Genomic DNA, 24,517 nt, shown 5'->3' on the forward strand with positions numbered 1-24,517 from the left:
GACACCATTGGGAAAGAGAGCAGGCATTGTGTTATCATCATTAGTGACGCGCGCAGTTAAATTTACTTTTGCTTCGGGTACTTACGAAATCGTTGGATCTGGAGAGCCACCCACACTGCTACAGGTGAGCTCCTGCTTTTTATCTTCAGTGGCAGTTGTTTCGCTTCCAGGGAAAATCAACGGTGGCTGCGGTGGCGTCAGAACAGTAAGATTGTAGTAATCTTCGTAGATCGCATTATCGCTACCGATCTGCTTGATGCGACACTCGAACCGTCCATTATCGCGAGCATACGATACGTTATATATTTGCAAATCGTATATGCCTTGGTTGGGTCGGTAGTCAATCCTTGAAAAAAGTAATAAACGGCCACATTTTTAACCAGCTCAACGATACTCACGCGTAAAACGGATGAATACTCACTTGTAGTTAGGGTTGAAGGTATCACCCTTGATCGCAACATTGTCGTACTTGTTTGGTGACTGCTGGGCCCAATAGTAGGAGTACTCGCGGTCGGAATAGTGCTCATTGAAGCGGCACTTCAGTATCACGTCTTCACCTTCCCGTGTGTCCATCGTTTTGTTCGCCATCGCCAAACTGATCAGCAGCAAAACTGTAGAATAGAAAAGTAAACATTACATTAGCATGCGAATAGGGAAAAAAAGGCAATGGCGACCCAAAACAGCAACAGACGGGGTAAACATTTTAAGCAACTCGCTAAATATTGATCATAAGCTTGTTTGGTTTTCGGGTACTCTTCAAAAGGATTTACATCTACGGCGCACAGTACGGGATCTTCGCGTAAGATTGCATTGCTCAGTCCCGTATATCCAATCTTCACCCACAAGAAGAGAACGTCACCCTAACGCGAAACCTTCACACAGAGAAGCAAACAGTTGTGAAAGGTAAATATTTTCACTCCAATAAATGGTCTGTTTGTGAAATGTGTGCATAAAGGTAACGTACGTTGGTTTAATAAATTTCTCCGCGAGTTGTATAGCAAACAAATGCACGAAGACACATTTCAATAAAGCGTTCTACAAATTGGTATTTATATCTTAGGTTGCAAATATTGATGATATTTCCGACCAAAAATATTGTCTGACTAACCGACAACTAAATCAATATTGGAAATTTAATTAAACTAACTGTTGTGAACGCCGAACATGTGAAAACATTAGACACAACATTCTCATCGTGCTCTGTTCCACTTGTTTCATCCTGCTAGGCCTGTGCATGGTGACTGCTGACTTCTCATCACATCCGATCACGTGGATTACTGCTCCCACAGCTCCCAGTGCTTTGTTTGCAATAAAACAATTACATTTCCACACAGCCACGACACGCTGCAAGATCTATTCTCAGACAGTGTTTTCTGCTCGACCGATCTGGCCTGTCCCAAAACTCAGGTGCACGACACCTTGCGGAGGATGCTCTATTGTCTACACGCTCTTAAGACGACGATCAAAACATGGTGTTGTGGTGCCGTTGCTACTGCTATTGCTGCTATTGTTATCAACCCATATATCGGCCAACACTCGGTCGGTGACTTTTCACCCACGATTTTTCCACCATATGTCTCACGCACGACATCACACACGCGTGATGTGAAGCACAGTGTCCACGGAATCGAAATCATGCTCGGTGTATGGGTGTATGCGGTATTCATTTTCTTTGCCAGTTGTTCTTTGCCCCAGTGCAGGCGACTTCCCTCCCATCCATTGTTAGAAGGCCACAACCCACAGTTAGTTTACTTGGCCATGTTTGCTTTATTGTCCGGATTTTTTTTTCTTCATCACTCTCCCACCTCACCACCTTTCATTTCGTCTACACACTGTATGGTCTCAATTCCTTGTAGGCGCACAGCTCGGCACATTCATAAAGTATGAAACAGTTAAGAATCGTGTGATCATTATCAAACATAATTACATTATGCTGCATTGTTTATAAGACTCTTTCATGCCAGTCTTTGGCAACGGTTTCCTGTTTCTCAACACACACACACACGAGCGCGCGGTGGGTAACGGAAACCAGAGCAACACGGTAGAAGACTGGTGGCGAGGTTCAATCTGAACGATGAACAGTCCCACGGGCGTCGTCAGCGAACGAACCAATCAGTCAACCGTACACAAGGCACAAGTCACAAGTCAACATGGCCCAACTCCTGCAACTCCTTACAAATCAAACCTAATTCGCTAATGACGGTGCAGAAAAATATCTGCAAAACGCCATCCGCAAATTTGTGACTTCCGATGAAAGCTTTTCTCACCACTCATCATCAACATCATCCTCATCCACCTGGTTGCTGAGTTTTCGCAGTAACACCAGCTGGGGAAAAAGCATTCCGTATCATCAAAACATTCCTACACTTCATAATAGCCGGCGGGTATTGATACAAGACACTGATTGCTATTGGTTTAACCATTTCGAAATTGCCACGCCATGTGTGAGTGTAGCGCGCATGTGATGCAAAACAATTTGCTTTAAATAACGTAATTATATGAACATTACTTCACTACTGCATGAACCATTTCGTCGCGCACATTTAGCCATCTGCATACGGACTTACTGCGCACTTACTACGGAATTCATTTCATTTGCCTTTAGCATTCGGTCTTTCACAGTAATTTACTCCACTTTACTAGAAGGAGCACCAGGCAGCATCTTCGCATGCCAGCAAAACATGCGTAGCTAAGACTTTCCTTTTCTTCAAGACTGCCTGTCGATGCCACTCTTGTGGAATGGGATTTTACAGCAATTAATATTCTCCGCAACCAAACATACAGCTCAACCTCAGCATCGTCCAATGTGAGATTCTTGAAAATCAATCAGCTAATCGGAAAAAGAGCACTGTTCGTGTGCATTAGTAATGCTCTTCCTTTAACACCTTTGCCTCGTCCAAGCTGTTGGGCGCAAAAAAAGAAGATATCAGCAGCAACAAAAAGCATGATAAGCTGATCAACTGAAAACTCGTGGCGCGTGTATTTCTATCAAATTTGCTTGGTTTTACTTTTTACTTACACACCTTCCATCGAAGAGCATCGAAAATCGTACATTGATTCCCAGCCGCTGGGAAGGCATCCATCGCACCGGCACATGCGAGCTTCGTATGAATCAGCAGTAGTAGCTAGCAATTCGCTTCAGTTCCACTTACAACGTCATACCCACCACCTTCCCATCATTGAGCTATTCAGATTCAGAGGTTTTTTTTAGTGCTTGCGCTTATGATGCTTTAATTTCCACGACCAAACGCTTCGAATTCGTTTCGGTTTCGCTCCCACCGCTGGGTCTCATCTCACCAGCTATTTTGCTCGCAGGCTGCAGTCTCTGCAGTAAAGTATTGCATGAAGATGCGCGTTCGGTATGGTTATGAATTTCAGATCACTTTTAACACAGGGGTGCATAACTAATTCACGCCTAAAAGTGAAAATCATGAATTGAACAGCGTTGCGATTCGAACAATATATTGTGCACCTGATTTAAAGCTTGCATGGATTTTATCCAACAAAAGTTCAATCTCTATTGTTTGTTAGTTACAACAAACAATGTTGAATATGGCGAACAATTTATAATTGTTCCATCAATGCTGTAAACGAACAGATTTAAACGGAACTAATAGTTTCAAGCAAAGCTAAAAACTCCAATCGCTTGAATGGTATCGAATTTCGGAAAAAATGCATCGCTTTAGGAACGGAGAAGTTTTACCGATCCATCACAGCCGCAAGTAGCAGGAGGAAACTGAGGATGGAAAATAAATTTTCCAGCTATATTTCGATCCCAATCATTCACCGTACAAACTCTCCAGTCTATTTCCACACGGATTCCTTTCCTTTTTTATCAAACATAAATAGCGATTTCCTCTGCACCCTTCTTCACACACTGCCGGGATTGAACGCCGGGAACCCTGGAATCCATCGCCTGAAGTGTCATTAAGCGGCGATCGAAAACATATCTTCCGTTTCGTCTATTATCACTCACTCGCCAACGTCTTCCATTAATTTCACTGAAAGCTCGCCGTTGGGAAATATCTATGAACACACATTTCCAACATTTTGCAGCGATATATAGTGAATTCTAGGGAATCTCCTCAAGCATTCATGTCTATTTTTATTAGTGGCATGATTTGTTGTTCTCTTCGGCAGGAAATTTGATTGGATGGTTTTGCATTTCTAACTTAATCAAAGCTTGACCAACGCTACTACAGTATGACTTCAATATAAAAAAGCACATGAATAAGAGCAAGAACATGTCTAGGATTCTAGCCATCGCCCTCTGCCATTGCTTGTGTGCTCTGTTGTGCGCTGAACACATTTTCTCGGTTCTTCCCACTACAGCGTCGTTCCTGTTTCGTCGGATCGAAGTTTTTCCAGGGATGGTTTCCTCTAGCTCGAGGATAAAATTAATTAAATCGTCTCGAAGTTGAAAATTAATCTACGAAATCGGAAACTTTCCTGCAGACCAGTCGAACATGCCAAACAGTGCGAGGAGACCGGTCACCCGGGCCGTTAGCCGAGATGAACGATCGTCAGCATATTGAAATGATAGCCACGATTAAACGGCGCTAAGCGTGAGGTGAGTTGAGGTGAAGGTAAGAAGCCTCTTTTCGCCCGAAATGTTCCTGCTAATCGTGATCGGAATATTCGCCGACGCCACTGGCAAATGCGTACTTTTGCGCCAAAACTCCGAAACGGGAAGGCAGAAACGGGAATAGAGCCGCGATGTAATTGATTGTGTAATTAGTTGAACGTTTCTTTCCACCAAAAACTTCAAAGCCCACGGACATGTGTGCGCCGAACGGAAGACGGAAGACCTGTGTTGTCTGAGCTGCTATCGATATCGTCGTAACAAAATATTCAACACTAGGATTTCCGATTCACCTGACCCCTTCTCTGCCTGGGCCAACCGCGGGTACCCAAGGGACGCGGGCGGTACATACGCGCTTTCTCCATTCCGCTTTAAGCGCACTATTGTTAAACCAATCAATCAAACACCCCGCTCCCGGCTGACCGACATTAAAGTGGTACTAAATTTAAAATCGGCAAACCCAAGAAACTGGCCCTTCCTTTGGCCGGAAATTATGACGACCAACGTTGCATGGGACAACTCGCCCAGACTCGGTGAGTTCGCTTAGGGTGCAATTTTTCAAATTCCGCCTTGGCATGTCCTCACGCCAACCTATACTCAAACAATAAGATAAATGATGCTTATGTCAAGAGTACTGCAAGTGCGCCCATCGGTTCGCTCTTTCACTCCCATTGTTCGCGATTGGTTCGTTTCAGTTTTGAAAGTGGCAAGTGTTGCGTTCATGAAAACCACCAGTTGAACAACTTCTCGCCATTCATCATAAAACGTAAATGACTCCGAAACTATCCCCAGCGGATCTCGTTTGGCTGTGGGTGGAGTAGTTGTATGTAACAAAAAATTGGGTTATCATGTATTTGGTCAGCGTTTATGTGCAGTACTACATACAGTCATACATTATGAGTAATATGAACAATGTCTTTTATTAAATCATGGAATTTATTTTTCATTGCAAAGAAAAGGTATTTTATTCTTATACTCATACGTTCTTCTTTGCTCAAGGACAAAAGAACCACATACATCTTTGCTTGTCCGCATGCATCGCTCTGAGTTTGGTCAACTTTATGATTCTGTTTGCACCGCTTTTATCCGCTTGATCGCGCTCAGAATTTGGATTGAATGAACTGCTAATTAATTACCTTCCAATTTCACGGTTGTGATTGAGAAATTTTACGCAGGTACAAAAGGATTAGCTCAAAAGCGCTAGTTTCAAGCAACGCAACAAAAGGGTCAGAGAAGACGTTTGTGCACATATATCCACCGGCCACTAAACAAACACAACATCAACCATTGGACCGGGGTGAAGAAAAATAGCCATGCTTTCAAGATCCGGTGTCTGATTGGATAGAGTGGTTTTCCACTATTGTGGTACCAGCCATAAACACACAGCGCCGTGCACGAAGAGAACGTCAGAGAACACACCACGGCAACTGCCACCATCAACCACGCTCCAGCAAGGACAAGTAAGCCATCAATTATCCTCACACGAAAAATAACCGCTAATAATCGTAATGGGTTTGACCACTCAAAGCACTTCTTCCTGCATCCCGAAAGCGAACCGCAGGGTTCGTGCGGATCCGACAAGACGCGGTACACCATTTGCCTGACGGCATCAAACGGTACCATATCGGTTGGGCTGAGAGCTGAAGTGCTCAGGTTCGCTTGATATTGATTATGCTAATCAACTTTGATTAATCAGCTGTCGATAGAGCTAGCCGTGAGCCACGGCCACCAAATGGACCACGCACACTATTTTCATTCCGAAAAAGGGTGTTTCACAAACACGCAACTGGGAGCGCACGTTGGTTCCTCTAAATTCGTCAAAAAAAGGAAAAATTTGTCCCATCGCAGTCGGATGGAAAGCGGGAAAGCGATGTTTTTTTCTGGTTTTCGCTGCCAACAGAGAAAGTATTTATGATCACCATTCTTTCCAGTCGTCAGAGCACCCGTGGCGGCGTGCTGCTGATGCGTGCACTTTTGCGAACGAGTTTGTGCAGCGTATCATTAGTGTTTGTGGTTTGTGGCAATGAAATCAGAACATTATTCATGGCGCATCGTTGTACAGCACTGGAATAAAAAACAATAATTAAGCATCCTACTAATGTTTTTGCCCCATGTATTGATTACAAATACATATTCTAGACACGTTTTAGATTGTTTAAAACCAAATGCATTTTCAGGGATTTTTTCTTGCCAATAATAATACTACTGACATAACCCTATCTTCAATGCCATGATCACATCGCAAACTGTGATTCAGCAATCATAAAACATTGTTGCATTACAGCCGTTTCATTGGAAGAAAAAAGCAAACATTTAATTAAATCACTCCCAACGCTTTTTGAAAGTTCACAAGTGTTAATCAAACACGTTTCACCCGTTAATTTAATTGTACTTTTCAAACCCGAAACAGTAATTCCATTCCACCAACAGGCCATTCATTATCGATTCGATCCAGTGTCGCCTCGCTCGTGGGTCACTGCCCAAAATGTGTCACTTGATCTTTTAAACACACAAAACAAACCCCCAGCGAGTTAGCAGCAGCGCAACAATGACAACATGCAACAGTGACGAATGAATTGCGCTTTGTCTCAAGCATTGCGTGAAGCTGTTGGCCATTAAATATACTCAGCGGCCCAGACTGCGCCAATGCAATAATATGCCTAGTGCTGGTTGAAAGGGCTTTTCTCGACTCCACTATAACCGCGCCTCCCCTTTGTCATGTCGCTTAACAGCGTTGCAATGATTTTGAGCGAAACAAATCTCTTAACTAAGCGTATTTATGAAGTGTACCCGCCCAAGGGTTGAAACATCTGAAAGGAGTTGCCCAACCGGCATTTCAGTTCATTTTCCGTCAATAGACCGGGGAAAGAAAGCGAGAAAGAGCGCGAGATTGAGGCAAAAAATGCCCTACGCTACGCGACGTAAATGTGCGTCTCTCGTTCATGCCGCGTGTGCCGTGCGCGCAATCCAATCCGATCCAATTTTCTTCGCTCCAGGCCACCCATTTTTGTTTCACGACTATGATTTTTTTTTTCTCTTCTCCCGCATACATTCGATCCGAGCACGATCGCTCGAGCCGGCGGACACGTCCGTCCACGTTCTCCATTCCAAATGGGCCATTTGTGGTGCGGTGTGCTTGGCGATCGTGTGCATCGGCAGCAAATAGAGTAACCGCAACATAACACGATTTAATCACCGAGCCACACCTCAAAATACGTCCTTGGAATTGGAACCGTTTTCTAGTGCGCGCCGCGTAAGGAGGACAAGCATAAGAAGACAAAAAAAAGCAACCCGCTGTCCAACTAATCTCCATTGGCGGGCAACCATTCTAGAGCACACGTCTAACGAGAGGCTCCAGCCGGGTGTCGGATGTGTGTACGGTTGTCTGCTAAAGGGGACTCAACCGGGATACAGCTAGATGCCCTTCATGCTGCACCCACGTTATGTGTTCTTCCCATCCCGCGAGCGCTAATTTGGGTGGAAAAGTTGCGAACTTGGGGGAGAAGCAAAAGAAAAACCCGCATGAGTCACCGAAACATAGGGAACTTCGGACCACTTCGGTTCGTAGATTCGTTATACTTATTCAAAAACGTGCATTCACTATGCATCAGAAATGAAAACCACCGCACTGAACATGGATGCAGCAAAAAGAAAGCACGACGAACTAAACAGGCAGCAGAGCGAGAGAAAGAAACACACGAACCAAATCGGTCTAGAGAGTGATCGTGACGTCGCATTTCGTGAAGAATGGTGACACGCGGAACAGGAAATAAACTGATGAAGTAGAGGAAAAAAATGTGCCAACCATTCAGTTCGAAGGGCAGATGAAACGAACGACACGGTAGTCGGACGAAAGGGGAGATTAAACCCGCAAACCCAAGGTCCGGTGTGCAGCACTGGCACATCTCACTATTTCCACATCCACCATCCAACGTATTTCCCTCATTTCTACAACAGTTAAAACACGAAAAAAATGCGAAGGCCACAAAAAAAGGGAAATAGACATGAAACCGAACCAAATACACCACCGCTTTAGCTATCACGAAAAAAAAACACACAAAATCCACTCTCGCGTGGTCGCGCGATTCCTCTGCCATAGAGCATTGGAGAAAACAAGTCACGCGCAAGCAGCCACCGTCGGCTGACACCGGCGCAGCTGCCCGAGTACCAAACCGCGAGCAGGAGAAAGTATGAAATCGAAATTAATTTTGAACGGAAGCTTCAAATCCGATTCAAATCCAGCTCCAGAGCTTAAACCATGCACTGCTGCACAGCTCAGAGCGCTTCCGTCGAGTCTTCGAACAAGGGATAAGATCCAGCGAGGTCGCAGAGTGTGACAAAAGGGTTGTTCGTCCGGCGTCTCGCACATGCACACGCCAGTGTATCGAACGTCTTTCCCCTTTGCTCGGGGTCACGCGCCCGGACGATCCGCTGTTGGAGTTCCAATTATCCGAAAGGTTGTACGGAATAATCAGATTTATTCGTCTCTCGCTCCGTACATGGTTGTCCTAGCTGCCAGCCAGCTGCACTCAGCTTAAAGTGGCACGAGTGGCCGAAACCGAAGCGAGAACGAAACTGTAACTCCAGCAGGATGCTGCCCGATTGCACGAGACGGCCAAGGTACATTGAGCATGGGACCATGATTGACATGAGCACGCGGATGCCAAATCCGTTCCCAGCAATCTGTCACCGGTTATGAACCGGGGACATTCCGATGAAATCGTGCCATTTGTTCCATTTTCTCACTCTCTCTCTCTTTCACTGCCTTGGACATTACCCAGCGCAACGCTATCCATGTCCACCGTGTACGCCTTCGAGCCGAACAGAAAAGAGCTGGATTTTCTTTAAGTATTATCGATGATTTAAATCACCATGCGGGAAGCTGTCCTACTAAGACGCATCGCAGGCGAGTGCTGCTTACTGTGCAACATCCTCATCATGCTGGCGCCGCACAACATGCAGTTGACAAATATGGAGCGTATTCCATCGATAAGGAACGCAGCGAACGATGGGTGCCCGGGAGTGATTTGTGGAATGTCTATTCGCACGGAGCACATACAAACGACAATGACAAACATTCCCGACATCACGGTTTGTTCAAATTCTGCCTTCACAGGCTTCGGCATCCCTGATTGAGCCATAATTTATGCATTGCCTCGACGAGCCTCGCAAAATAAGGACTCTCCAAACGCAACGGCACACACAACCCAGTGTGATGGGGGGAGCCGGATGAGCAAGACATTGATCTTTCAGGCGCCCTCTATCGTCGTCGTGATGGATAGCCTGATCTGCTGACGATGTTTAATTGTTCCCATTTCCCCCGGAAGTAGCCAAAGGCACTAGAGGAAAACAAATTTCACTATCCGAAAATTCTAACTAATCCCCGTTGTGTTCTCCTCTGCCGCACGCTGTCCGATTCTGGGCAAGAATTTTCTACACCAACAAAAACACCCATTTTACTGAACAGCCTAGGTGAGAGATTGGATTAACACGATAACATGCATCCTCTATCAAGTGTGTCGAATTGTTGGAAAAAAAAACATAACGAACAAACAAATCTCCAGAATCAACCAGTAGCATTTATTAGGACTGCAGCATCATTCGGTTTGCCGTTCGGTGTATTTGGTTTTGGTCCAGAAAACTACACGGCACCGCACCAAGAATTTTCATGCCGAAACATCCCAAAAGTTCATTAACTAATCCACCAGAGCATGAAGTAACTGGTAACGAAAAGTGTGCAGTTATCTGTTAGTTTGCTTGCTCCACTACATTCTATTCCAGTCTTATAAAACAAAACAGGACTCCACTTGCCGCAGCCCTCAGCACCTTCACCGAGCAATGCTGTTTAAAATGGACCAGCTACAAGTAATCTCTCATGCCAGAACAAACAGGTGATCAACTGTGCCCAGAGTCCGTCAGATAGCATCGCACCACACTGTCACAATCCTTTACTCCGGCAGCGTCGAAACCGAATTCTCGTTGGCACATGCCAAAACACGAAACACAAGAGACCCACCACCACCATCGAAGCTCGGAAAAAACACGCTCCTGCGCTACGGAAGAAGCAAATTGATTGCTTAAGATTATAATCAATCTATCTCGGGAGCTCTCATCTCGGGGCTGCACTCGATGCCACCGATGGGGCCTCCTGTGTAGCCAGCTTTTGATGATCACCCTGCCGTAGTTGCTTTCGGCCCTGCGGCCGCGCCTAGAATGCCTTCTAGGTTTTCTCGACCCGAGTACACAAAACTACTCGTGCGCCGGTATTTGCATGCCTGCTTGTTATGGCACGGATCGAACCCCACCCCCCGAAACTGTTCGTGGTTGCTTCGAGATAAAATCCAAAAAAGCGTAAGCAGATTGAAAGTTCCACCCTTTTTACGGGCAGCCCCAACGGTAGTCCTTCAAACGCAAAACCCAAAAGACGAATTTCGGTTCGGGGAATGCCATGCTGCAGAGAGTATTTATGTCGATACTTTTCACTTCCACTTCAACGCGGCTAAACTCATGCTCGTGCTCAAGCTCAGTGGTTCGTTGTTTTTTTCCCCTTCTTTTTGGCTGCTCATAGCACAGAGCAAATACACCGAGGGACCCATATGTGTGAGCTCTTTCCCGCTCGAAAGCAAGCAATGGAAACCAATATGTTCCGTAAAAGACATAAATGTACTCTTGGGATTTAATACCAAACCAACGGCGGCGGCAGCAGCGTCGACAACGATGACGACGACGGCGGCGGCTGCATCGATGTACCATGACCCGGAAAAACGATTTTCGCTGATGCCGGGCTTGAACGCCCTCGAGAAGGCGGTAACGACACATCTGTAATTAATCATGATTTGAATGCTACTACTTCAACTCAATTCCCGAGCGTGCACGATGCTTACTCCTACACTGGGAAGGACTCCTCCGTTTGAAGGACGCTTCAGATTTTGAGAGGTGAAATTCTTTCTTTCTTCTCGTACCTTTTTTCACCTCGGTTTTCTTCCGCGGCTCCTCGACGATTAGCAAAAGAAAGAAAAACCACATGACAGTAGCTGTTCACGAAACCGCTTAACAGATATGTAAAAAAGAAACACATATACGAAACACAACACTCCGGTGCTTACAGAGATGATACCTTCGCAGCCCGTTACTCGACACATCGGAATTTATGTGCTGCTATCTTCGCATTCTTCCCTCCTGGGCGGGCTCATCCATATCAAGTGAGGGGGCTGTAGAATTAAACGCTAACTTGTTGAGGAGCGGCAGATAAAAGCTGGCAGCAGTCACACCACAAACACCACAAGATATTATGATACCATGTTATTTGTTTCCAAATAGTCCAACACCTGCCATCCACACCGCTGCGCAGCCCACTGAGATCAAAAACCGTTTTCGCCACACCGCTAGCCGCCGATAAGAGTTTGGCATTGAAGAAAACCCTGCGTAAGGTAAGATCATCCGATGGATTTAATTATTAGCCTGGAGGAAAATTCCACGACAAGACAATTCACAAAAAGGTCCCAAGCGCGTTGTTCGACCATCGTCTTTCACCATCATCACACCATTGCGTTTCCCGCGTGGTGGCGGCGATCACCATGATTGATTGTCTCTGCGACCCTTCTGCGGCACCGGTTCGACCAAAAACGCGCTCATCATTAGAGCGCGAGGCAATGCCGCGCGGTTCGACCGACGGAAAATTCGATCCCGTAGCCCGTGGCCTTTGCTACGCTTCCCAATCCCTTTGGCACCGTACTGACGCGATAAACTCCAGCCATTAAGAGTGTCTATTTATCTGAGCTGCAAAATAAACCTGTGATGGATTTTCTAATCAATCCCACCACCCTCCCCAATCTTCAGTCGTCCCGTTCATTGCGCATCTGCCAAACATTTCCATACGCGGGCGAAGATCCGGTTCAACGGGTTCCCGTCGTCGTCGTCCTCTTCCTGACGACCCTCAGGGTGCATGCAGCGAAAGGGCACAGCCGAAGACGGCCGGCGCGAATTTTGAAACTTTCCATCTACCTTCGATCCCTTCTGTCATCTCCCACCGCCCAGCCCAAACCCCACCAAACCCAGCAGCTACGTGGGAATGGAAGGGATGGCCCAGCACATGTTGTGAGCTGTTGAGCGGTTTTGATCAGTCAACTGCAAAAATAGCTTATTCAAGAAACGAAACATTAATTAGAATTCGCACGAACTACGCAGCATTAGGCAGCGGTGGTCGGGGATGAGCGAAAGGCTGGCGATTCGTCGTCGCTCAGGCGCTGGTGTAGTCGGGAAAGAATAATCTTTCGTTCGCAGGCATCAGCGTCGTTAAGCCGATACAATCCTACTTCAGCGAAGAGAAAAGGACTTTCGTTTGGTTCGCTGGTTCGTTGACTGCTGGAAGGATTTGGGGCCGGGCAGACGATAAGATGTGCCCGATCGAATAATCTCCCACCGGTTGGTGTTGTCGATTATTACGCCACGATTCACCCACTTACCGATTTTGTTCATTCAGGTCCTGCTTCAACAAAATGACATTATTGCTACTACCGGTTACTTGGCCATTGGAAAATGATGGAATTACACAAAGCTGCCTTTACGTTGAACGGTGCTTCAAAAAATTGCCACCGATTGCCCCAAGCAGCATCCAGAGCTCTAAATATGATCCCTTCCAACCCCCGTGGCTGCACGCTCCGCGCCTTACTCGTCCACATCTTTCCACCCAAACTCTGGGGCTATTTTGATTGTGGGTTACTTTACCCCAGAAGTGCAACTGCAAGAAAATGGCCAAGAAACTACGATTCACGCGATCCACAATACATTCCCCGTTTGCCGAATTGAGGCGTATGTATGTGGGTTTCCGGTTCGCAACGGAAAGCATGCAAGTAGTTGCAAGTACGAAACTGTAACAAATTTTCTCGAGCGTCAAGTGCTTCTCGAACAATTGAAAACTTGTTTGTGTTCGTATGTGGAGGAAGCACTTGAGCTATCTTTTGCTCCCGCGCTGCTGGCTCCGTTCGATGTGCGACGAGTCGGAAGCACGGAAGGACCAAATTCGATCACACACTATGGTCGCCTCCGGGCCAGAACACAAGACGCCACCATTTTCGTTTCGCAAGCGATGGGAGTGTGCCGGCGGAACCAAACCGTTGTCAGTGTGACCCAAGGAACACCAAAACCGACGAGATACACCTTCGGCATGACGGAATCGGTTCCACAACACGTCGGTTCCATGCCAGCGAATCACATAAGTGCAAATAGATGGATAAATAGATATGGTTCGGCGTCGGTACGAGACCATCGTCCACCTGCATCGCTGGTAGGACAAATGCTTTTCCACACCTACCCAACCCCAGGCACGTGGACCGCCACACCGTCACACTATCAGCACGTTATTTTTGCTTTACTTTAATTTAATTTTGTACCCTTCATTCCCCTTTCCATTCATCTCGCTTCCGTGCTTACACCACGCAGAATGCGCATACGAGACAATTTTCCCACAAGTGTTACACACTACGCCGTACGCCGTGCTGTTGCGAATCAAATATCTGTATCTTGAGATGCTTCAGTGGAACCACAACCAGCGCAACAAGAGCTCCGGCGCACAGATACCGCCTCATTGACGATAACGGTGATGATAATGGTGCAGAAGTAGTTATGGAATAGAGAGTAACTTACTGATTCAAGCCAAAAGGTACAATGAAAATGCTCGCTGAAAGCAATTCAACTCAATCTTTTTATACTAAGTCCACACTTAAGTAACGTCCGTTATTAAACAATTTAATTGGTAAAAATTGGAACTTGAGTTTTACTTCTCTAAAACAGCAAAAGTTAATGGCAAATGATATATTTGCTTAAACTTTAAACTCGACATCTTACATCATATGTCTCAACGTGAATGATTTCCTATATCTAAATCGACATTTGTGTGAATTCTTTTTTTATGTGTACTAAATGTGTTATGTTTCTCTCATAAAAACATAGTGTCAAGAGTGGTTCTGGCAAGTTAAACTAGTCGATTTGGACGATGTCGACAGTCTCAATGTAGGAAGGACGAGAGAGGCATAATCTATTCTGAACCCTTGAAATCAGATGAAACCTGCTCTGAATAATGCTGATGAATGGGTTTAAATCGAACAGAGCGCAAAAAAAGACAGTTTAATTCTCAATAGGAATAGACAATATTTGAAAATATTCAATATTTCCATAAAAGTTATCACAAGTTTAATAAATCTTTCACAACAAAATTTAATCAAAGGACAATGAATAATATACTGATTGTGAAAATTAATTTCGTTAAAGTTTAAAATATCTTTTTAAATTCCAGTTTAGCTTACTTTACTGATACATTATTATACTAACCAAAAGAAACATTGAAACTGATACATTAATTAATTCCACATCCAACGCATCCATGCATCCTTTGCCCTTTAATTCGTCCTGTGTGTAGGTGCCTGTGTATCTTTTGCGAACTTTCACGCTTCTGTGCCCTTGTTCTGCCCTGCCATTGTATGAGTGTGTGTATGTGTGCATGCGCTTGTGTGCAGCACTCCGGAAGGGCAACTTTATCGATGAGTTGGTTCACCACCAGCCCGGGCTGTGTCTGCTGGTATACACACCAGCAAATTCATTTGGGGACCAGAGTGCGTAAACATAAAAGCGGAAATTGAATGCAAACAGGTAGTCACGGTTGAGAAGTGAAGAAAATGCTGACGTCACCTGGAAAAGGAAGAAACGGCCGAAATCGCTCAACCGTAGGACCGTTAAAGACGAAGACAAAGGCAAACATGTGCATGCGGCCTGCATACTCCCCCCCCCCCCCCCCCCCCTTCCCACACACACACACACACATACACGCACCAACACGACGACTCTGGTCGGAAAGCTTTAACGCCAACGCCACCCGCAATCATCCAGAACGAACGAACGAGATCTTGCGCCCAGTGGAAAAGTGTAAGGGAAAATAAAATTAAAATGTTAATTTTTATTTTAACACAAACGAGGTGTTTGCTGAGCGTGAGAATTTTCTTCGCCCGTTTCCCAGCATTCTCGGGTCGGGTCGAGGAGCTTTTCCAGGCGATGGATTCGTTGTTTTTTTTTTTTCGTGTGTGCTTTGAACCTCTGCAACGAGAACAGATCAGCGGAGGTGGTGAGGGTGAAACTTCCGTCCTCGCGTTCGGGGTGTCTTTTTTGTGTCCTTCGAGTTTTATTTCGACTTTAGTATCCCCCGCTCGACGCCAGGTTAGCCTTTTGTCTTAGGTGGGTAATTTTTCACCGATTTTTTTTTTTGTTATTTTAATGTTTTGTTTTTGCTTCCCTTCGGTGAGAAAAAGGCATCGCCATAAAAACTGCACCTTCAAAGAGTTTCCACCAGCCCAGGCGGGGGGTCAAAAGCGAGAGGGAAAAAAATACTATCAAATCTACCAACGTCTATGGTCCGGTTCAGGATAGGGTAACCTGTCTGAATCAGGGGGTACCGCGCGTAGAAACCGCGAAACAATGGACCCTTTTGCGTCTAGATTGAATGACGCAGATTAGCTCTCACTGCCACCCTTAGCCACCCCGGTGGTGTGTGGGTAGGATGCCAGGTGATAGCACGCGGTGGTTTTGCCTTTGGGGAGAGATAAAATTAATTCACTTTTATTGTTCTAACTGTCTTCCGCCAGCGGGTGGATTTCTTGCCTTCGGGTTTTGTGTCTTTGCCCGGTCGCGTTTGTTAGTAATTTGGCAGCTCACAATTCTTTTTCCCCGGTTCGTGTTTCCGGATATATCGATGTGGGTGCGGAAAGGCTAGTGCGACGATGGGGATGCTTATTATGCGCTGGGAGAAGTTTGCTGAACCCACTCGCGCGCACTGGTCTCATACAAATAATGATTGAATAATTTATTTGTTTCAATTAACCAAACGGAGGTTGGCGGTGAGTGATGAATCTTACGGAACGGGAAGACAAACCCATCTGAGGAGAAGTTTGTCATAAAAAAAAAACACAAACACACTTAAGTGGCACATGAACCAGCAAGATTGATTGTGGAGCCGTAAAGTAAGCAACAAGCAATAAGTATGACATTAGAATGTATTCTACGTATCTTACAGTTTGCGTAAGACAGATTTATCGCTGTTCTTTTGAATATTCATTCCAACTTTGTGTGGAATTAAGTTCTCGCCCTCAAGATGGTACCATTGTTACAAAGGAACAACGAAAAGATGTTACACTGTGGCTTGAACGGTTTGGCTTAATTAAGCAACAGTACTCCCTTCACAGACACACAACTGAAACTGTCAATCAAAGTGATCTTTGTATCTCTTTGGACGACTTAAATTAAATTATACTATTTTCCTTCACAAAAATGCATGAAAAATGTATGCCGATAAGCTTTGCCCGAAACAGGCATTCGACAGCTAACATTTTCCAATGCTAAGATATCTTATTACTTTGATATTGTTCCTATCGCCGTCAAGCTCTTCACGACGGTGACAACCGCACGGTAGCTGCTAATCCTTTCCAACAATTTCCTATCGTCAATAACCGTTGAGAGAGAACCAGAAGAAAGTTAAACACCGGCAAATTATCTGAAGCTTGACCTACACCAGTGTTAGTTCGTGTTCACTATAAGTCCATCGCATCCGAAAATCTTCAATGTTGGAAAAATAATCGAAAAAATCGACCCGACCGAAACGTCGGGAATCGATGCCTATGAGGGGGAACGGTGGTCTAAGCCGCTTACATCTCGTTTTTATCTAATCTTCCAGTAGAACTAATAAATTTGTTGCGCTGTTGCTGCTGCAGCGGCTGATCGGCTTCCTTTCCTGCTTCACTAATCTTCTGGCCGAGAAAAGACCCCAGAGAATGCCAGCAGGGAAGGCAGTGGATCACGTCGCGAAGGAGTGGAGATATATTAACATTCTCTAAATGACCGAACAGTCTTCTCCCGTTCGTGCGATCGCTGAGAGCTTCGACTTCGACGATTGAGAAAAGCGTGTCTAGCGTGCCTGAGCAACAAACCTTCCAATTTTCGGTGATTACAGCCTAAACCCACGTATGCCTCTGTGTGTCTAAAGCGGCTTAATTACACGCAGTTCAAGCTCCAAACTCCCCAAGTACATGCTGCTATTGCTGCTGCATTTTTGTCTTGCCAGATTTCGGCTAAAACATTCGAAACGAATTTTTGATGAAATTCAATTTGTCCTCTGCACGACCGCCTGCAGATATGAAATTGTTCTTCGGTTTAAACTGCTGGAACAATTCTTGACCAAGCTTTAGCCACACTGGCACCCAAAAATTGTCCCGCTATAGCTTGGGTATTTCTCACTCTCTCATACATGTGTGTGTGTCTGACTGTGACCTCGTTCGTGCAATTTCTCACCCTGGCGTGCAAACCCCGTGGAAACCCGTCGACGAAGGAAACACCATCATGCCCGGCGAATTGTCGACAAATTATCGCACACGCATCAAAACATTATTAAAGCTTTAATAACGTTCCATTGGCACCACGGCACCGAGTACTTGCGATGCTGCGCCCAACGAGCATATCCAAAGCAATACGGTTGCTGTTGCGATCAACGGTTGACCGTAATCGTTTCTTTCCGAAAGTGTTCACCACAAACGCGCACTGAAACTGCTCAAGACAAAAGGTACCCTTTAAAGCCCTGCCAGCAATATGTCACCACCAACTGCACATAGCATTCAAGCGCAGGCATTTGCTTTGCTTGTCCAGCGCAGTTCCAACCCCGCATGAGTAGTTGTCGTTTCCTTCGCGTTCCGAAGCGGACAAACATTTCGCATACAGACTTTTCGAGCAATGTTACACAAACATGCATGGGTACCGTGCGCCATCGAGGGAAAATTGTTCAACCTGACTGACTGCACACAATTATGATTATTATTTTCATTTATTATTGTCATTGCAAACGCATTGTGGTGTGCTGCCGACTATCACTGCCACCCTGGTGGAACATTTTCCCACAGGCTACTTGGGCGCCCTCCCGTGTGCGGTGCGTTCGAAAATTCAACCCCCATCGGCGCACCCGGCCATTGCTGACGCAGTTCCCACCGGTGGCGGTGAACTTGAAGAGACATTCATCCATTCTTCAAATCCACCACGTTTGGCATACCGAACTGACCAGGTATTCTAGGATTGCGAGAAGAGTACACTTCTCCAGGCTACGATGACAAACTGAAGGAAAGTTAATATATCCCCTTTCGTTTGCCAGAGACAAACGTTGGAATATTTCGCATATTTTGCACAAATCCCTTCACACAGAGGCGAACATAGAAAATATTCCCCATTCCAAGGATGGAGTTTTTAATGGCTCACGAAGGAATAAAGCCAAAGGAAGATTACTCCCATGCATTGCATTCTTTTCATATTCTCAAGGATTGATTCTGATCGCAAACATCAAGCGTTCCACTGCCTTTACTTATTGTAGATTCTACGACATTTACGCCATGATTGTACTCCACCTCATCGCAGTTTCTACCATAATAATTACTCTTTGATGGACAACTTGCCCGATCGGAGGAAAGATGAAAGCGGATTTACCCATTTTCCACATTAGTGCAACCTAAATAACATCACAGCATTCATGTCGCACTCATGCAACATACGGGCACATGTTGACTGTACGATGCCCTACATAAGCTGCACTGCACCGTAGCAAATCTTTAAATGGGGAGAGGACATCAATAATGGCAATAATTGCAGCAATTAAAACCAAACAACAACCCGGACGCGAGGGAACGCCAAAAAGACCCCACGGAGCGTAATTTGATTTTCCTTGATTTGTTTTGATTTAATTATGAGTGAACATTTTGCTCACCCTAATTCACTCATTATCGATGTCTTATTATTTTAAAGACTGCATAAACACACCACCACCTACCACGCAAACACGGCCACGGGTCGGTGCGCAATTAGCATCAAGCTCATCTCAGGCACATGGATTGGGGTGGAGGTTCGGAAGCAAAACAGGAAAAAAAACATATCCTATCTTGAGGCATCGTTTAGGACGCGATTTAATTCATGCTCCATTTTCAATCGAACGTAACAGATTGTCCACACACCAATGGTCATTTGTCGCGGACCTGCTCGCGGCCACGCCAACTTCAGCATACCGAAACCACACGAAGGGTTGGTCATTTCTTCATCCGCTTGCAAATAGCCGCAAGCCATACCTTTGATAATGAACCGTTACTTTCGCTGCCTTTCTCTGCTACATCCCGCACGATCACGCATACGAACACTGGGAGACTGGGCGACACGACCCACACACACACACACACACACACGCACAAACACACGCATGACTGATAAAGGGAGAGAAAGAAAATCCCCACTTGTTTCGTTCAAATACGGGGGAAGAAGGAAAAAAACACATCTCATACCCGCGTGATGGGAGAAAATTAAAAAGTGTCAGCTCAACTTCATCAACACTAACACACTCGCAGCGTACGCACATATATTGGTGTCACGTTGAGCCCTCGTTCATCGCGTGATAACGTCGCTGCGGGAAATCACAGCAGCCTCCGGGAGTAAGAAAACTTTCTTTTTGCAACCGAACGACGACAACATCAATACGTCGCATGGGGAACCTAAACCGTCCGGAGATCCGTCAAATTGAACAGCATCATCACGTTGGGGCGATCACAAGTGAAAAAAAATCCCCGGGAAGAAATAGACGGAGCCCGAAGCAACCTGGACATTGGACGAATTATAGGATTTTTAAACAAAAACATATCTACATAGTTCCGCCACTATGCATACACACATAAATAGTATCGATAATTATGGTCGACAAGGGGAGCGGGAGGGAAGCTCCAGTCCGGACGCGAGTTGGAGGATACCGGAATGGACGAATGAATGATCGGAGAAAGGTCCCAAATTTAAAGGGTTAAAGATTTATTCAAAACTCTGCACACTGTGTCTCGGTTCGGCCGCCCGCCCCGGGCCAAACATGGCCACCGGGCAAATTGGATGGAAGCAGCGCTTTGTCCGTTGCACGAGGACTTCATTTCCTCCCAAACGGGAAGAGCCCAGGCAGCCTCATTCCACAAAAAAAGGGGACACCGGACCGCAACAACCCGTGGAGAAGAACGCCATGGTTGTCGATAAATTATGATCGTGAGGCTCGTGCTATCCGCTTGCATTTATTTTCCTTCTTGTGACATGTTCTCTTGCTTTCTCCGATCGTTTTTCTCCTTCGCGTTTGCTATCGATTGATTCGCTGTTGAATGTCTGGTCTTTGGGTCCAAACGAGCGTGAAGCTCCAACTCCATGTGTTGCCACGACATCGCGCAGCAACGTCACCATTTCGAGGGTGACTATATTTCTCCTGTTTTTTTTTTCTTCACTTTTGTTTCCTCGTTTCTTGCTGCTTCGTCTCTACGACGGCTGCTGACACTTTTTTCTCGCTCTTCTCTTCTTGTCGTCCATGTTCCAAAGACTTTTTTGTATCTACGTGTACATAATGGCCTACATGATGACCAACCATTGCCAACATCATTAGCGTCCTCAAACACGGAACTCGAAGCGAGTGAAGCGGACAAGACAAGAACAACCTCTACAGAACCGTACGAGGAAGAAAAGGGGTTGCCGCCGTACACTTCATATCTCGATCCTCGTCCACCATCATCGATGGTTATTTTTACGGTCTTGACCGGGAATATGTATGTCAACCGCTTCCCGCTCGCCGTTCGCCGGGGACCAGTTTCACTCGCGGCAACACACAAGAATCGACGGCAAGAAGCCATGGAATGGGGGTTCCTTTTTTATGGAGCTTTTATCCAAATGAAAAGTCGCAGAAGTGCCTACGGCAGAAAACGGAATGATCGACGAACTCCGATGACCGCAAGGGCTACGGACACACACCTGGGTGCTGCGAGTTCCTTTCTTCCCTGTACACACACATGGGATTTGATGACTTCTTGCTTCTTCGATGCGTCTTCCTTGTCAATCTCATCAATGCGGGATAATAAAATTCGATTAGCTCGAGACGAATGCGTTTTTCTACTAGACCCCCGGTACCATTATTCCAGGAAGGGCTGCCATTGGAGAGTTGACTTGGAGGGCAGATCATTTTCATCGCGTTTCTTTTGAAAGACTCCAACCACCAGAGCATCCACCAGCATTGTGTTAATCGAACAAGTGACAAAAAAGAGTGTTGGTAGGAAGCACAATCGACCTTGATTTTGCGTTGACTGACTTGCCCGCCAACCGATCCTGCCGAATGGAGGAAATTGTGAAAGTCCTACCATGCGCTACGACGACGACGACGGCTAAAGTAGCTCACACTTCCAACGCCTAACCGATGCGAAGGCGAGACACGCCTTAGATTACGCGTACGGAACAACCCCGTCCCTCCGATCGAGTATCTCGAGCCTCGCGTGAACTCCCGCAAAACTGACTGAAACACTCCTAATGCCGCGCTGCTATGATCGATTGATGGGTCACACCTTGTTGGAATCGGCTAGAGAGAAACTTAGGGGCGCACCCAACTTGACGGGTTCAAAAGGGCAAACCCCAAAGAAAGCAATTAACGCACTTATTTTCAAAACCAACCTCAACCAAACATTCCGCATCCGCTGAGCATAAGAGACGCACCTTCTTATCTGCTCGTGCCACAGCCACAGCTCGTCCACAGGGAGATGGAGCACGCGAGCCTTAAACATTCTTCCAGCCAGAACTCAATCACGGATCAAAGAGGATCATTAATTTTGATCATCGCCGGTGCGACGAGTGTTTGCGTATCTCTTTCTCTTAGCTATCGTTCGCCCGTCATCATCATCCAGCCTAACCTCTGGTTTGCGTTGTAAAGCGATAGGGTATGCAACAAAAAATAATGATCTCTTTTCTTCATCTTCCGTTCTTCCCGAGTGACGTCTTAGCGTGAAGTGCGAAAGAACACCGAGGAAAAACACAACTTTTTTCTTGACAACGTGGCTCAAATAAAAATAATGAGGTAATAAAGGAATCACGAGCCAGGTGAAACCCCAAATTTATATTCTAGTCGGCTGTCTTAAGGGTAGCTGTGTAGTTTGTATAATTGCTATCCTGTTGGATGATGAGCTTTATTTGGAGGTACAGAAAACCTTTCGATTGGTTTTGCTTTATATTTGCTCATATGCTTCACTTGCACGTTACCACTAACGCTACAAGCGCTTAACTTGTACTCGATAATAGAAAATCAAACAATACTTCGGACGGTGGGATCAAAGCTGCATGATCGTTCAAATCTTTGTTCGCTTGCCAGCCTGAAAGCATACCCTTAAAGCAGCCACCAATTAGCAGCTTAAACTAGCAAGCTTCTTGAAACTGACTCCTCTGTCTAGTGCAAGAATATTTGAATATTTCTCAAACATTAGCTACAAACAATACACTTCTGTGATTTTAATGATTTTCAAACAGTGTCCAGCAAGTGCCGAAGGGTTTATTAATACTAATTCAAACAAAACAGCAAATTTCCTTGCTTTTGATGCATATTATGTGATCACCGTATTTCCAGTAACAATGGCAGAAACACACGAAATATTAATGGTTTCAGTTTAGGAATTTTTAAAACATCTTGACCATGCAATATACATGTTCGAAATCAATTTTACAGATCATTTGATTGGTCGGTCGATCATTAATTGTATTAATTGTGTTCTTCGTCGTATTAAAGATTTATAGTTCAATTCTTTATGTCTTAAGATGAGAGATGAAGTTTGAAATCTTATACTCAACATGACTAATCCGATGATCCTATTGTAAACGAATTTACTGAAATGTTTGCATATATCAGAAAGTTTACGAGAACCATCTTTAGGAACGTATAAAAAAGATCCAATGCAACATTCTTCCTCAAGCTGTTCTTGAACACATTTACCTCATAACTTACAAACCTGGTCGTGTACTAAATCAACTCAATTTTAAACTTCACCACTGGTTGCGCGTGAAGCAGACCACATATGGTTGGTATACCGATAGACAGAAGTTTTTCCATCACTCCTTACCTGGAAGTATAAAAAGAAGGAAACGAGATTAGAAAATACAAGCATAAATCATTCCTCTAGGTAATTATGAACAACCGAACAGAACAAACGATCCCATCTTTCCAGCAACACATTGTTCATCTTTTGATTTTTTCAAGAATATATGATAAGAAAACCCATATAACACAAGAACCCTTGTAAACATGTTTGATCACTCGATCGGTCGGTGTAGATAGTGCGCTTTGGTTTTTTTTCATCTTCAAATTTTCTGGTATAAACTTCATCTTGAGATAACCGTGCAAGGGATTGTGCCGATATAAAAGAGTACCATACACTGCTATCTCATGGACGAATACAACTAAAAGTTTCACCCAAAAAAAAAAATGGCTTTGAAATAAGTTCAGCTACGCCTTTAAATAAAACTACCCAGCATTTTGTAACACCTACCATTCAAAGTCAGAATACGCGTGAGTTCTGGATTACATTTTGATTCTTTCTTTTCTTTTGAAAATAGGCCAGCATTTAAAACCTTACACGGTTTGGAAAATTGTCACCGAACAAAGTACATTATTCAGAAGATTTATTATTCATTCAAAAATATTACGTGACAATTCGACACATAGCATTCCCAAACCCTGGAACCTCTCAAGCAGAGCAAAGATCATACTGTGAAAAGATCTAAAAACGCAACGTGCAAGATACACAGGATACAGTTCAGGTAGAAAATATTTCTCTTTGTTACCGTACCGTAGAAAGCACTCGCACAAACATAACACGCTTTAAGTATTTTACGAATGGAATGCTTCGGAACATATGCGTCTAGGGGGAAAAAGTTTATTTCAACAGTCTTAGCGTAAATAAAAGGACGCACGCCATAGAAAAAATATATCCTTTTTTCACTATCTTTTCAACCAACTTCCTGGAATCGATGTAGGTAGCTCCAAAAACGATAGCAAATAACGATTCGAAGGCAAAGGAAACACACCGAACTATCGAAACA

General features: G+C 45.0%; 1 protein-coding gene across 1 annotated transcript in view; it reads right to left on the bottom strand.

Annotated features, from left to right (window-relative positions):
- LOC128301463 (hemicentin-2-like) overlaps positions 1–24,517 on the bottom strand; it is a 69,981-nt gene that overhangs the window by 19,835 nt on the left and 25,629 nt on the right. Inside the window, exons 2-3 of the mRNA XM_053037963.1 lie at positions 422–611; positions 86–346 (exon numbers count right to left, since the gene is read on the bottom strand). Coding sequence (XP_052893923.1) covers positions 86–346; positions 422–611 — 451 coding nt within the window. The remainder of the gene's footprint in view (positions 1–85; positions 347–421; positions 612–24,517) is intronic.

This window comes from Anopheles moucheti, chromosome 3 (genome assembly GCF_943734755.1).
Source record: "Anopheles moucheti chromosome 3, idAnoMoucSN_F20_07, whole genome shotgun sequence".
Lineage (NCBI taxonomy): Eukaryota > Metazoa > Arthropoda > Insecta > Diptera > Culicidae > Anopheles > Anopheles moucheti.